The 16,253-nt window shown below is 38.3% G+C and overlaps 1 protein-coding gene across 7 annotated transcripts in view; it reads right to left on the bottom strand.

Annotated features, from left to right (window-relative positions):
* Positions 1-3,833: 3,833 nt before the first annotated feature.
* PCNX1 (pecanex 1) overlaps positions 3,834-16,253 on the bottom strand; it is a 152,425-nt gene continuing 140,005 nt past the window's right edge. For all 7 annotated transcript variants that reach the window (XM_032837345.1, XM_032837348.1, XM_032837346.1 and 4 more), the window contains 6 exons: positions 11,439-11,669; positions 10,236-10,510; positions 8,607-8,812; positions 5,382-5,824; positions 4,814-4,954; positions 3,834-4,616 (listed from right to left, as the gene is read on the bottom strand). In XM_032837345.1, coding sequence (XP_032693236.1) covers positions 4,476-4,616; positions 4,814-4,954; positions 5,382-5,824; positions 8,607-8,812; positions 10,236-10,510; positions 11,439-11,669 — 1,437 coding nt within the window. In that variant the 3' untranslated portion in view covers positions 3,834-4,475. The remainder of the gene's footprint in view (positions 4,617-4,813; positions 4,955-5,381; positions 5,825-8,606; positions 8,813-10,235; positions 10,511-11,438; positions 11,670-16,253) is intronic.

Genomic DNA, 16,253 nt, shown 5'->3' with positions numbered 1-16,253 from the left:
ATATACTTGTTTCAAGCAAAATTAATGCTCCACTCACATACCTATCAGATCTATTTGTATAATAATTAATTCCTTTCCAGTCACAGTTCTTACCTAAACATTTCACAAGTTAAAAATGAGAAGGCCTAGGTGTATACCAACCAGATTTTTTCAATAGAGAAATGAAGAAGTGAGAGGCTGGTTTTTAAATACTTAGTTAAGAACCCCTACAGATAACCAATATGATATTAAAACTTATGCTGCACAAATACATGGTCCTATCTGATTTTCCTCTTTCTCTAAATCAATAAAACTCAATTTCCACATGACACTGAAACCAAAAGTTCATAGGCCATTTACAGGTTCCAAGTACCATTTTAGCCTTGATTGACATTCTTTTTCCACTCATTTTAGAATTACAAGAAAAGCCTCTGGAATAAAAATTGATTTTGTAAACCTTATCTGAACAATTTATCATATCAAATGAAAATGGACTGGGTCTGTGTCCAGGTAAAGTAAGTTTGCGTGATTTTATTACACTACAGAAAAGAATAAGAATGAAGCCTGAGGGCTTAAACAAAAGGGTGGGGGATTGTCTATATTAATGAAAGAATAAGGAAGATAAACAAAAAGTAATTAATGTGGGCAGCAGTTAGTAGTTTAATAGCTAATAAACATAAATCCAAAGACTTCTCAAGCAAAATTACTAAGGTATCTTTTTCTCAAGTCATTTATTTAGGAGGAAAGATTTTTGAAAGTTAACTAAAAGAAGAAGATAATTTTAGACCCTGGGCAAATCATAAGTTGAAAGACCTTTTTCTGGATGAGGGACTCAGTGCAGCCATCCGCCAAATGAAGAGTCTCTAAGCACAGGCCGAAGGATGCTGCTCAGAAGCAAAGGGGAATTTATTAAGGCTAAGCTACCCTTGCTTAGATCACAGGCTGGTTTTTTTTATATTTTGTTAGAAGATAGAAAAATAAAGCAACTCAGGAAGAAAAACACATCTTCCTAACGAGCTTAGTCTCTACATAAAAACCTGCTATTTTCATTGCCTGACATTTGGTACACAGAGTAATTTCCCACACCTTACTTAGGAGAGAAACATTGACTATCTCTGTTTCAAGGATTAGTAGAAGTATCTCAGATATACTTGGAATATTTTTAAAACTACTTCAAATCTAATGGAAGCTCATCTTCCTATAATAGAAACTCAAAGAATGCAGAATACTGATGAAGTCTGTTCATTAATTTCCTGAAAGGTAATTAATTTCCTCTTACCTTAAAAATATACAGCCTCACCACCTACTCTCCCAAGCCCCTTAAATATCAACAGCTTATATGAATCTAGACTCTTGGAAAATTAAGAATACTTTAGAAAAAAGTGAACATTTAAAGTTTTATCAAGTATTGAAAGTGGTGCAAAAAGAGGGCTCACACCAAAGTTATATGCTAGAAGATTAACTAAAAGCTTAATTTTGAGTTATAAAGTGATTTTTGCCACTGAATGAAAAGAAATAAGAAAAAAAAAGCTAACAATTTATAATCTACTCCAGGACTCTCTCTCAAAAGAAGGAAAAAACAAAATCAAACAAGAAAAAGACGAGAGAGATACCAATGAAACTCTGTTTAAGAGAAATGCGTAAAAAGCTAGTATTTTAATTCCATATTTTTATTTTCAAATTATGAAACTCTGAAAGTTTTGGCAATTATGAACTAAAAACACTAGTGTATGTATACTCGAGTCTTCCACACTAAATGAAGAAAGTTAATCGGGGAATCTTAACAAACAGCTCACTGCTCTCCAAGGTCGGGTGGGAGGGAGAATAAGACAGTATGATCAATTACTTAGTGGAAGCATGTATATTTGTATGTAATCATTCAGGTCCAATTATTGTTAAGAACCTTTCCTTCAATTATCACTGCTTCCTCTGATATAATTATTAGAAAAGTATTTTGACTTTCAAAAGACTATCAGTTTTAGACTTAAAAAAATAAGAACAGGGCTCCTGTTAGGGGTTCCTAATTGGTAAATTCACTAAAGGGCTGATAATAAAATTCTATTTGCTTTGAGATGAATGTCCATAGGTGCTACCCCAAATCAAGACGCAATATATATGTTTTGTATAAAATCTAGTCTTGCATTTTTAGAGTATGCAACATGTTTAACAATTGGGGGTAGGAGGTTAGGAATACAAATAATTCTAACTCTTCTGACTGAATCACCTGAAGCTTAGATATTCTTTCCCCCGTGTAGGAAAATGAATTATCTTCCATTTAAGACTGAAAGGGCTCCACTTATCTTCCCATTTAGGTAATGGCCACGAAAGGATCATATTCATTTCAGAAAGAGAATAAGCAGCGGGAATCATAACTCCTTTGAGAATATCTTAAATAAATAGAGATGGTTAGACAGATCACATATATTCAGTTTCAGAAGAAAAAAAAAAATAACAGCCTGAACCTTAATGACGTGCTGCAGATTTGCCAAAATGAGGCAAATACGGAATACAGAATGTCACGACAGTATCAGGAAAGTTCATTTTAATTGGTCAATTTAGCAAAGGTACCCTTTGTGCAAAGGTTCAGGAAATCACTCAACAGATGTTTTTAAACAGTAAATTTTGCGAAGTGTGAAGTATGGAAACATCAGCACGAGGCACAGTGGGTTCTGAATTACCACAAAAATTTTTAATTAGAGAAGGGCCTAATAGATGAAAATGCAGTCAGGTGGTGTATTCTTAGCTACTGATTTCCTCAGTTTTCCTCCCTTCTACTGAAGTGTTAGGCTGCACCGCAGGAGCAACAGCAGGGAGCGAGGAGGGAGACAGTTCCCCTCTCCTGTCACCTCCTCAAAAGACACTTGAAGCCTGTGTCGTCCGATGTGGGAGCCACCAGGCACATGTGGCCAGTGCGTACTGGAAATCTGGCTAGTGCCACGTGCTGAACGACGAACACTTCGCGCGCACTGGATCCGCTAAACTGTATGATTAAAATCAATTTCACCTGCTTCTTTTCACCTCCCACTCACAGCGGGGTAGAAAGATGGCTGCTCCTGAATGCTCAGACGAGACACAGAGTCGTCTTTGGAGTTTCACCCAAAAGGGGAAAGTTTTTTGGACGCTCTAAAAAATGCCAAATGTTGGAAGTTAAATCTAAACTGCAGTTTCCACCCAGCCCGATTGTAAATCTGAATTATATATTTCCCTGAATACACATTTTTTTAAAAAAAAACAATAAAATTTATGAGACAACATATTAAGTCAATTTCACAGTTATAAATATCTCAAATTACACCTACATACTATAAATTACAGGAAATAAAATTCAAGTAATAGAAAAAGAAGACAGGAGCAAAATAAAAGGCAAGGTTATTTAGAGAGGGATATAACAATCAACTGCACCATTTGGAGAACTTCGCTTGAAAAAATTTTACTTGATTAACTGAACTGCATGTGAGTCCCTTCAAGAGCTAATACCTCTTAAAAGAAAAGCAATCAATTCTTTCTTTAAATTCATGGATGTTCATCTTCGTCTTTGAAAAACAAAAATATTTTCTTCCCAGAATTGACCCCGGCAGAGCTTGCCCCAAATGCAGAGAAGCTGAGGGCCTGGGGCACACGTGGTGCCAGGGCTCATCTGACATGTGGACACAGGAGCTGGCAGTAGTGTTCACAGGACCGATGCGCTGTTATCGCTGGGGAATGCCAAAGGCGAAGCTAAGTGTGTCTTCCGATCTAGTGTGCATTTAAAGGAAACACCCAGTGTACTGGCATGAAGTAGACTCTAACAGAAAAGGAGCAGCACAGTTCCTGCTATGTATGTTTTAGGGAAAGGGAAGGGCTTAATCCCAAAGGCAACTTAAATAATGGTATTTTATTTTTATATATAAATAAACGTTCTGAGAAATCTCAGACTTTAGTGCATTGTTGTAAAAAATTAGTGCAGTTTTCTCATTAAAGTTTTTAGCGCTCAAGAAGTAAGATAAATCTATGTCTATTCATAGTCTCTTTTACTGTACATTAAACGTTCAGACAGCTAAATGTCAAACTGAAGGTTTCTACACTGGTCTGTTCTTAAAAATCAAGGTAAATGGATTTCATGTTCTGTGACAAAACATGGCAATTATTTTTGGCAAAGAAATTAGAAAAATATGAGATCATAGTTTAGAAATGAAGAGTTTGTTGATGTAAAGCATAGGCAATACATAGGAAAAAACTTTCTTTAAGGATGTATTTTTAACAGAACTTTATCCTTCATGCAGAATGTTTTCTCGGCAGCTAACTTAAAAAAATATTTCAGCTTTATTTGGGGATGGAGACAGCGACAGGAGTCAGGGTGAAGGACGAAGGCGAGGCGCAGAACCAAGCCCGCTCTCCGTCCCCGTCTCTCCCATACCAGAGCCAAGGGATACCTGCAGGCATCTTCCACGCTCTCCTCTCTTCTTCCAACGACTTGGAATGGAGAGGGCAAAGAACCGTAGTTATCCGACACTGGCTCACACTTCAGCCCCAAGTTCTAGTACCCCAGTTTCTATCACAGTCACGTATTTATCATCAATCTGGACCAGCAGTACTGTCTTGTCGATGTGGGATCTAGTACCTGGATCTCTGCTGCAAGGCACCCATCGGTGAATCACCTATTGATTCAGAATACAGTAAGTGAGTGGCAGACACCTGGAAAATATTCACAAAATTCACTCATACTTACGGGTAGTAATTCTGTTTGGTGAAAAGGTACATTTAAAATAACATAAGCATAAATTAGCTAAACCCACGCAAACAAGTCAGGCTACAAAAAAGTGAGAGGCTGGGTCAGCTTCATGAGAGAACTTACATGGCCTTCCATGCCCTCCTGAGGACTCCAGTCTTTCCAGCTGTTTCTCCCAGCTTTTAACCGAATACCCTCATCAGGCCACTGCAGCTCCTTCCTTTTTGACAGGTTGATCCCATCCAGAATTTGACTGGGATCTACAATCTATATTGCAAATAAATAAATATGGGTCATTTCCAGTTCAATTTTTTCTCGATGATGACAAATTATATAATCTCAAACAAAGTTTCTTCCATAGACTCTCCATGTCTCAAGTTCTCCACTGCCTATAACCGAACAAACAAACAGTCTGAAGGGCCTCCTCCTGAGTTCCCTGTAGCCTTCTGGCCGACCGTATTGCAACGGCCACACGACGGCAGCTGAGAAGGGACAATAGTCACCACTGAAACGCTACTTGCTTTTGGTTCTTATGCTGGCAGAAACTTTTTCTCAACATTCAAACGTGTCCTAGTCCTCAGACTAATGAATAGGAAGGTGTGTTCTCACCAGAATGCTTCACTCGACAAATGAGAAAAAAAAAACAAAAACAAATGAGTGACACGAACAGCACAAGAACCACGTGCTTACTCACTTGGACTCTGTAAATCACTTCCCCCCTTTTGGCGTGTGAATTATTGGCAGGACTTAAGGTGTTGCCTGGCTGGACGTCAGTGGCACTGCTCTGACCTCCCTCTGTCCCAAGAAAGCCCACGAGAGTGTGATGTTTGCAGGCTGGGATGCTCTGGCTGGAGCTGCTGGAAGAAGGCAGGCCATGCTGCACACAGGCCATGCCGCTCTGACCGGAAGGCTCCATCTGGTTCACCATGGAGAGGCGGGACTGGATGGAGGACGGTAAGTTTCGAAGCGATATCTGACTCGTGGAAGAGCGCCGACAAGGCACAAATCCCGTGGTGGACATCCGGAGGGAGGAGTGCCGGCTGCTGTAGCAGTAAGAAGACTGGCTGGCCACTGAGGCGCGAGCGGGGGACTGTCTGACCAGGCTTGACTGCACGGAGTGGGAGCTGTGGCTAGTGCCTAGGGAAAGACAAACAACAAGCTCATGCTAAGTGCGATGATTCAAACACAGGGTTGTTTATTTTTCTTTATAGTTTCCAAGAGTTTCCCCCCAATTACTTGGTCAATTCACTGAATTTAAATTATACCTAAAACTTCTTTTAAAAAAGTTTGTATTTCTACCCAAAACTTTTAAAGAAAGATTTATTTGAGAGAAAACGAGAGAGTGCACAAGCGTGCGCAAGCGCAAGTTAGGAGAGGGACAGAGGCAGAGGGAGAGAGAGAATCTCCGCCAGACTCCTCACAGGATGTGGAGCCCAACGCGGGGCTTGATCTGACCCTGAGATCGTGACCTGAGCCAAAACCAAGAGTTGGACGCTTAACAAACTGTGCCACCCAGGTGCCCCATACCTAAAACTTTTAATGTCGTCAAAAAGAAATAAATATCTGAGATCTGTTATCTTGTGTGCTTTTGAATTAATAATTTTAATTTGCTAATGCTTTTTAAAATTAAAATTCTGGGACAAAAATAAGACACACATGATTTCTGCAAATATCAGGATTTAACACTGAGGTGAATCCTAAAATATCTTCCACAGATATACTTCAGAATAATAAGAATACCTCTTTAATATTTCAGAAATGAAACATCTCATGGAAATGTGACCGTAAGAAATATTTATTAAGGAGGTACTATGTGGTAGGATCTGTAACTACTACTTCTCAAAGTATAGAATTAATGTCCTTTCAATTCATTTCAAAGACAAACTACACAGTCTATAGAGAGATGGTGATTCCACACTGTAATTTTCATATCCATTAGGGGGTTACTACTAAATATGAATTATCAGTGATATGGAATGGCAGGTCCTTCTGTGTCCTTTTTCAAATGGCTTGATATGATTCCTCAGGTCTGTCTTTTCCCTGACTTATAACAGTAATATGAAGATTAGGAAATAATTAACTATATTGAAAGAAATTGCTCCATATACTTTCTATCTGAAAATATAGAGCTGATCAAAATAAGAGCATTTAAGAAAGCACAATCAAAGTTCTAGCTTTTCACTCAGAAGTTACAAAAGAACATAAAAAATGTTGGTAATACACCTATTTAGAGTCTTAATTCCAATACTATTGGATTTTTTTTTTTTTTTTTTTAAACAATGAATGTCTTAAGACTCATTCATGTGAAGCAGTAGGGGAAAAGACAGCACTGGATCAACCACCCAGCCATATGAAAACAGATTAAATCTGATTCCTACTGTATACCAGGTTGATTACAGACCTTGTGTTAAAGGTATATTAGTAAAAACAAACAAACAAAAAAAACCAAAGAAACCTGTCATGCCTTGGGACCGGAATAATTTTCCTAAGTTAGGATACAAAAAGTACTAATCATAAAGGGAAAGATCAGTAAACTGCTCTACACTTAAATTAAAAAGACTTTTGTCAAGCAAAGAGGAACCACCCTTCTTAGGAAGAGAATGGAAAGCCCAGGATAGAATGGGAAGAGATATTTGTGGTATAGAAAACTGACAAAGAACTCAAACACAGAATATACAAATAAGAAAAGGATAATCATGGAACTAGAGGATATTATGCTAAGCAAAATTAAGTCAGTCAGAGAAAGACAAATATCCTATTATTTCACTCATGTGGAATTTAAAAAACAACAGATGAACAGGGGAAGGGAAGTTAAAATAAGGTTAGTACAGAGAGGGAGGCAAACCATAACAGACTCTGAGCGTTGATGGAGAGAGGTGGGTGGGGGATGGGCTCAATGGGCGCTGGGCATTAAGGAGGGTACTTATTGGGATGCGCACTGGGTGTTTTATGTGGGCGATGAACCACTGGATTCTGCTCCTGACCAGTGCTGCACTGTATGTTAACTTGAAATTAAATTTGAAAAAGAGAAAGATAACCAAAGAGAGTAATGGGCAAGAGACTTAATAGGCACTTCAAAAAGGGAAACCGTGATAAACTCATTTAAAACTTTCCAATCTTGGGTGTCAGAGCAATGTAAATTAAAACAATGAATTAAAGATCACTCTTCCCCTTCCCTCCAAGCAAGTAGGGAGCAGAGATGAGAAATGATAATACTCCAAAGCTGGTGAAAATTTACAGGATGGGCATTCTGATGTTATGACTGGGAGAGTACCAATTGGTAAAAAACAAAACAAAACAAAAACAAACAAAAACCTGCTGGAAAGATTTTTGGCATTCTGTGTCATAAATATTAAATATTCTCATAAACTTTGACTTAATGATTGTATTTTAAAAGTCTCTAGCCCAAGAAAATAGCGATTAGAAAAAGTTTATTATAACATTCAGAAGAAACCAAACCATTGTCCAATGAAAGACAAGTTAAATAGATTATACTAAATATTATGAACCTTTAAAAAATATGATATTCCAAATAATACATATATTTCATTACTATAAATAGGATAATATCCAACCAGGAATCAAGCAAAATACTCTTTTTACATATTTCCAAGTAGGTAATAGAGACTTCCTTTTTCTTTTTGAGAGAGAGAGAGAGAAAGCGAGCACATACCTGTGAGGGAGGGGGTTGGGGAGGGACAGAGAGAGAGGGAGAGAGAGAACCCCAAGCAGGCTCCATGCCCAGTGCAGAGCCCATGGGTCTCAGGGCTTGATCCCACCACCCTGAGATCATGACCTGAGCTAAAATCAAGAGTCTGACGCCTAACTGACTGAGCCACCCAGGCACTCTGGTAACACATAATTCTCTTTATACACGTACAGTAAGAGGCTTAGATACATCATTTTGTTTTCACATTACCTAGTGCTGGAGGATAAGCTGTGACCGGTGGATGGAGTCCGGCTCCTGACCCTTGCCCTGGATTTCCAGTGCTTCCCTGGGACACACTGCTGTGGGGGTCACTGGCGCTCACTGCATTGTTGCTAGTGCAAGACATTCCGCCTCCAGTGTCAGAATCTTCAATATTGCCACCGCTGTTACAGCCGGCCCCACACCCTTTCCTTAACCTAGGAACAAACACCAGAGTAAGCAGCATTATCCCATGATCACTTCAAGCTAGGTGTTTTATTCTACTTCTAGCTATTCTGAATGTTTAATGCTACTAATGTGCAATCAATATGAGAAACAAAAAAAGGCATTTACATTTTCAAAGAATGGCCTAAGAACTATCCCCTCCTTATTCTCATCGCTTCAATTCTCCCCAATCTACCTTCACTTTAATATAGTGTATCATCTTTCCCAATCTTTTCATCTTTCCTTAGCCGTAATAAACCGCACATAACAAAACTGTACCATTAAGGTGGAAATAGGACTCTTGCCAGCGTCTGCTCAGTGCCTCCGAAGTGTATAACCCCTGAAAACCCCTCATTTCTGCTGTAGCAAACTTGGGAGAGAGCTGCTGCAATCATTTCCCCTGGTTTTTGTGGGTGTTTTTGTTTTTGTTTTTTAATGTAGGGTGACCAACTATCCTGGGTTACCCACAACTGTCTCAGTTTTGCATTGAAAGTCTTGCTTCCCAGGACACTTCTTAGTCCTGCGGAAACCAGGACAGCTAGGAACCTTAATCTCTATTACCATTTCTCTCGAGGGAAGAGAGAAATCAATCTCTTTAAGGCAATTCCAGCAAAACAGATAGTTTTTTAAAAGAAATTTTGAACACCACTCTGGTTTATGTTCTTCCTTCTGTTTGGATAGAGACTGATATTAAAATGGTGAAACTTTTTTTTTTTTTTTTTTTTAGTATGCCTAGAGGAAAATGCCTTCTTGAGAGTTTGCCACCCTAATCCCACATTCTGTTTTTCCTAAATTCCATTTTTTAAGGATCTAAACAAAAGCCAATAAGAAATTGAAAAAATACTGTGATATTTCTTCACCATCCACCAAACTATGATGTTCCTATACTGAACACCATAATTTACGAGACAAAAGGCGGAGAGAAAATTCGTGTGCATACTTGAAGATACTACAGATTTGAGATTGGAGTGATGACTGATTGTTAAAATGGCAGTAGTGTTACATAACGAGAAGTTTGAGCAAGTACAGCATGCTTGCCCTTCTGCAACACTGGACTAAAACAGAAGGTGAGCAACTTCTTCAAGTGTCTTCTCTAACTTGCTGTTTGTTGACCCACACATCCTACTAGTGTCATTAATGTTGCAGTACAGAGTCAAAAAAGTTAAAGAAAAGAGAACTATTCAAGATTCTACCAAATGCTGGATCAGTGTAATCAGAGTTTGACATGAGACTTATCTAGTAAGAGTCTGAAGATAAAAACTGCTCAGACTACTTTCCGAAGTTCCTGATAGAATAGGTTTATATTGCGTTATGGCATCTGTATTTTTCTGTAAGCTTTCTAGGTGACACTTATGTGAACTGCCTCGATGAAGGTCAGAACACACCACCGCTGAAATATGCAACCCCACAGCTCACCTGTGCCAGGTTGACACTATGAAATTTCTGATATTTCCCAAACTGATAGGTCCCCCAAGGATTTCTTTAAGCTGTTCATGGCTGTCAGAGTAAGAAGTTGTCAGGGGTGAGACAAAGATTGGATAGCCAATAGGTTGGTCACAAGATGAGTTTATCATGTTTCTCAGAGCTTGTTTGGCATTCTGGATGCTACCTCTCTCTGGGTTACGGTTACGTAGAAAAACAAGCTCTTGCTGTTGTCCTGCCCAAAGACCTCGGACACATTCCTTATTAACCTGAAAACCAGAACACATGGGAATTAGGTTAAGGGGCCAAGAATGAAATTCATATAAACAGAGGAGTATAAATCAGAGGGATACAAAAGACACATGAGAGCCAAATGTAAAAAGCAGGAAACAAATACAAGTTGGTCACAATTTTATAGAAGTTCATCGATTTTCCATTGTCACCAATAGGCTATTAAATAAGCACATGCAGAACTCTTTTTCCTGGTCTGGTAAAAATATCAAGTTTTCCAAATTAACAATGCACTGGGTTTTGCAACTGAGATAACAGATATATTTGACAGAAATCAGAAGTAACAAATATTCAGAGTTAAAAGGATGTTTGTGACCTTGCGGGTTGATTAGATGAAGTAGATAAAAAGTGAATCATTATAAACTATTAAAATAAAATTTCAGAAATTATGTCTCCTAAAGCCATGAGATGTTTAAAAAAGCAACAAACAAAGGGAGGTAGATGGGCAATGGGGTAAATGGGGGATGGGCATTAAGTAAGGCATGTGATGAAATGAGCACTGGGTGTTCTATGCAACTGATGAATCACTAAATTCTACTTCTGAAACTAATTTTTAAAAAAGGACAAACAAAAAAAATGTACAAGCTATGGTATTGTTTTGAAACCTGGAAATCAGATTAGCAATATGGTGTTGATGTTTTAAGAAGAGACAGTGCCCAGAGTGTATATATAACAGATAAAAGACTGCCAAAATGGAAATAAGCAAAACTTTTAAAACTTTATGGCACATGAAAAAATTTCAGAGGACAGAATAGATTGGAACATAAATCAAATTAAGCGCTCATAATCAATGCTAATGTAGTATGGTCATTTTTCTTCTATAAAAAGTTTCAATCACTTTCTAAACTTGGGGTAAGGTTATGTAACTTTTTTTTTCAGACACAAATAAATGCCTCAAAAACTAACCTTAATGACCCTGAAGCTCAGGTAGCGTCTGTTGAGCATGATGATCTTGTATTCATTGGTGCCGTCATCCATGACATGCCGCAGAGCGAGAAGGGAGGGAGAGTTGGCAAGGACTGCACTCCGCCATGCAGGGTCCCCTTCATGGGCTATTACAAGGTTCTTTTCATGAGACACAATGGCTTCATAGAGCACAGTAGGGTCATCATACTCATCTGGAGAAGTGAAATGATCCTAAACAGAGAAATAAAAAATATATACTTTATAGGAAAAGAAGGACTTCCATATAATGATAAAAAGCTTTTGCAGTTACTAAATGAAAATTCTGAAAAACTGGTTTAATATGAGTATTTCATATCCGCACATATTATTATTGTTGGAGACAGAGTGTCTTAAATTTAAGCAGGTTAGGAATTAGCTCTTTACTTTTGTAAATACTTCAAACCAACCCTATCTTCTAAGTTTTAAATAAACAAATATTTTTCCAATTTTTATAAATTTTCTTTGTTTTTCTCGTTCAAGTGGGGTTTTACATGTCTTAATTCATACATAATTTTTTCTCATAAAGGACTGTCTCACTGGTATCAGTTAAGGAAGGCTAAACAATATAAAAGTCCCCTAAGTTGTGTTCCTTTTTAATGAGGCATTTTTCACACAGAGCCACATCTCTAGAATGATCCTAATATGCATTTTATCTCTTCTAGTTAAGATAAGGAGATTAAGGGTCCCAGTCCTAAAGAAGCTAGTCAAGTCTTCCCTGAGAAATCTCTTGGTCTAGGTAACTACCACTCCTGCATTCCACAAGCCGTTATTTAATACCTCTCATGTGTGGGATTCTGTGGCACGGATGAAAAAGGACTATGTGGAATGTATCCCCCTTCAGAAACCTGCAAGTTAACAGGGGATGCAGGACATATACCCACACAACCTTAAGACAAATTCAAAGTTCTGAAATGAAGAGTATATAATCGTAGCTATTCATAGTTGGGAGGTTGATAAATTTTTACATCCAGGTAAAGTCACTCATTTCCACTCAAGCCAAGTGACCAGACTGTGTGTGGTATCTGAGGGGAGATGGGTGAGTACAAGAAGGCAAGCTCCCCAATGATGCACCTCCACATCTGGGGGCTGGCCTGTATGAGAACAGAAAAAGTATTCACTTGTGTATGTGAATAATACTTCAGAAGGTAAAAAGTTCTAGCAACACGCTACCCCGCCGCCCCACCCCAGCAACTCTTAACAACCTTGCCAAGCAGATTAAGTACGTAATACCGGCTTTGCAAATATCAAATCTGAAGCTCAAAGAGTCTTGGTGGCTTCCTAGGTTTAGGAAGTTAGTAAATGATTAAGCCAGGACTTAAACCCATGTTTAAAGAGAATTTAGCATTCTGATTTTTAAAAGTGTGTGATTACAAACATTAACTGAAAAACCTGTAAGCCCAGTTGATGTGATTAGGGAAAGTTACACAGTGCAGGTGGTTTTGAACTGAATCTGCAAGAATGAAGACAATTTCCGTGGACGGAGATGGGCACTGTGCCAGAAAGGGAGAGAGCTCCAGGCAAGACGTCCTACAGGAGAAGCACAGGTCAGTGAAGAACACAAAGGTGATTATAGCCTAAAGTCTCTCTGGGGAATTGAGTTTCTATGATGTTGCCAGGCAGCTCTGTGCTAGACACTGGGGAAGGACCAGTGAGTGAGACAGATACAAGCACTGTTCTCAAGGAACTTAGGGTCTAGTTAGAAAATACTGAAAACAAAACAAAACTCGAAAACTAGCTTTTAGCCAGATTGTGGAGCATCTCCCTTGTACCTTGTCCAGATTTCTGCTATTGGGCTGGTGTACTTCCCTCTGTTACTCCCTTCTCTTAGAGCTGCCCTCAACTGATCGGGCTACCTAGGCAGGAAATGCCAGGGGAGGTTTATTCCCCTCCTTGGTTGTGGGGAGGGGGGCGAAGGTACATCATGTAACATCATATAACTCTTGGTGACACTGACACTCCAGAACTCCCTCTAAATCCAGTAGAAGCTAGAATTCAGCTCAAACAGTTTTGCTTAGCTCCTTCCCTCTTCTTTCCTGCTCCCCACCCTTCCTTACAAATTCACCTGAGGACACCCTTTCAGTCTCTGGCACAGGAATCCTGGGCTCTGACTCTGCTTCTAAAGAGTGTGGCCTAAGCTTGCGTTTATGACACCTCTGTACATCGTACACCAGCCCTCCCGACCTTCCTTTGAAATACCAAGCTCGCCTTCAGCAGAGAGCTAGATATCGTATGACGGGCTCTCCTTTAGCAAACAGATCCTTTAGGGAAGGAATTCTATCTCTGTATAGTAGTCTTCCTACAATTTTTTGAATAAAAAATAAAAAGTGCAGATATAGGCAATAGTTACAGTCTTAATAAAATGGACAAAGTTGGAAATTATTAGGCATGCCAAAATGGAGTACGATGAATCTTGCTCAATTATTTCTTTTCACTGGGCTTAAGATGGTTGGGCGAGTATTGTTTTAGAGGCGAATTATTTGAAACAAGCAGAATGTCCACGAATAGGGAAATGGTTGAATAAACCGCAGTTAAGATTATATCCTGGAATACTACAGAGCCATTAAAAATGTAGAAAGTATCTAAGTTATATTAAATATGGGGGGGAAAGCACATGTTACAGATCACTTTATGTAGCACAAAGGAAAACATTTGTATATATAGATGGAAATGTCTATGAACTCAGGAAAATCAAAAAAGATACGCATCAAATTACTGGCAGTGACTGCTTCCTGGAAGGGCCATACAATGGTACAGGGTGATGGGAATACTTATTCTTGGGGGACACTCACTTTTTGACGTTTTTTCATTATTTTTCAAATACAAAGAGAAAATGTTCCCAGTTTGGGGAAAAGTTTTCAAAGTCATTTTAAAAATATACTTGAAAAGTTAAAAGCCAATGCACAGTATATATTTTTGAAAAATGAAACTCATTCATTTTACATTCACTGGCAACCGACCCTCGTGCTAAGCAATGAAGATATAAAGATCAGTAAAAAATGATTCCTGTCCTCAACCACACATTGTAAGATTTTTGTCATGTATCACTTATAAGCCAAAATGAACTTTGATTAGTTTATTTTAGTTCTAACATCCATGTAATCATCAAAGAGACTAACGAAAAAGGTAAAACAAATAAGGATGTGAAGTGTTTTATGTTTTACAAAATGATTAAATAGAGGATAAGAATAGGAGAACATGTGAAAAAGGCAATTTGCTTAATTTCTCTGCGTTGAGTCTTCACCTACCAAACTGGGATGAAAATAATTTTCTCTGGTATTATGTATATGCAAGCACTAATATGCTGTACAACACTGTACAATTATTAAATATCACACAGATTATGGCCATTTTTATTTATAAAGTAAAAACATAATATAGTCAATTGGAGAATTAAAAAATTTTTAAAAATGGTAAAGGAAAAAACAAAAATTAAAAACACCTACAAAGTGTGCTAAACACACATTATCAAGGACTGTCTGAGAGGCAAGAGTTAAGAGAAATTTTGTATTTCTAGCTTTCTGGGAACAAAACCTTTTCTTTACATACAATAAATTCCACCATTTTTACGTGTGCAGTTAGATGCACTTTGACAAATACGCACACCCACGTAATCACTGCCACAATCTAGATCTAAAACTCTTCCATCACCCCAAAACATTCCTTCCTGTCTTTTGGCATTCAATCTCCACATCCTAAGGAATCACTAATCTGCTTTCTGTGGCTGTAGACTAGTTTGGCTTGTTTTAGATCTTATATAAATAAAATCATACAGTATGTACTCTTTTTATATCTGGTTTCTCCCGCTGTGCATAATGTTTGAGATTCATTCATGTGGTATCTAACAGTAAGTAGCTCATTTCTTTTTACTGCTAAGTAATATTCTATCATGTAGATATACCACAATTAGTATGTTCATCTGTTGATGGAACGTGAGTTGTTTGTAGTATGGTCTATTACAACTGAAACTGCTAGGCACATTCTCTTAAGTAATTATCCAGGAGGGAACAGCTGGGTTATGAGGAATGTGTATGAATAATCTTTCTTTTAATATATACGCCGCCTATGGTTCACTTTTGTGGGTTGGGTTTTCAAGAGTATATAACTCATGAAATATATGAGTAAATATATGAGTATGAACTTTGGAGATTCCCAGTACTGATTTACAGATCTATCTTTTCTTGGCCTAAGAGTTCCTCATGGGAAGCCCAACATGTGTCTCAAAATGATGCTCAGTAAGTGGTTGTTTCTGGCTACTGCAGAGGTCGATCTCTCCCTCCTCAAAGGTGTATCAAAATTATGGGATTTTTCCAGGCTGCATTTGTGTTCTCTATCTTCCCCCCACCACCAATCCTCTGTGGCTCCCAGGTTCCTGATTCCAACTCCTCACCCCCATGGTTTGTCACTGTTGTTGTCAATCATGGCTAATAAAAGTAAGCCGTGTGTTGGGCCAAATGTAAGGTAGAGAGACCCTGTCACAGACAATAATGCCATAGCCAAAAGAACATGTAAGGAAACGGACCTGACAGCAATAGGTAAGAGCACCTCTAAGGAGAGACGGGCAAAGACCTAAAGTATCTGAAAATTCCCTGTGCCTCAGTTTCTCTTCTGACAGATGGAGAGAAAATACCTGTCATAATGTTTAGAACTAACTGAAGATGTCGCTCTGTAGCTGTTAAATAACCATGCTGTATAAAAGAGTATTTCTTACATACAGATATATTATCAATCAGTGCCTTTTGAGAAATTCTGAAGTTTTAAAAACATTTTAATCTAAAG

Source organism: Lontra canadensis, unplaced genomic scaffold (assembly GCF_010015895.1).
Source record: "Lontra canadensis isolate GAN:19392208 unplaced genomic scaffold, GSC_riverotter_1.0 scaffold98, whole genome shotgun sequence".
Classification (NCBI taxonomy): domain Eukaryota; kingdom Metazoa; phylum Chordata; class Mammalia; order Carnivora; family Mustelidae; genus Lontra; species Lontra canadensis.
The sequence above is the reverse complement of the archived record's forward strand: the minus strand, read 5'-3'. Positions and strand labels throughout refer to the sequence as shown.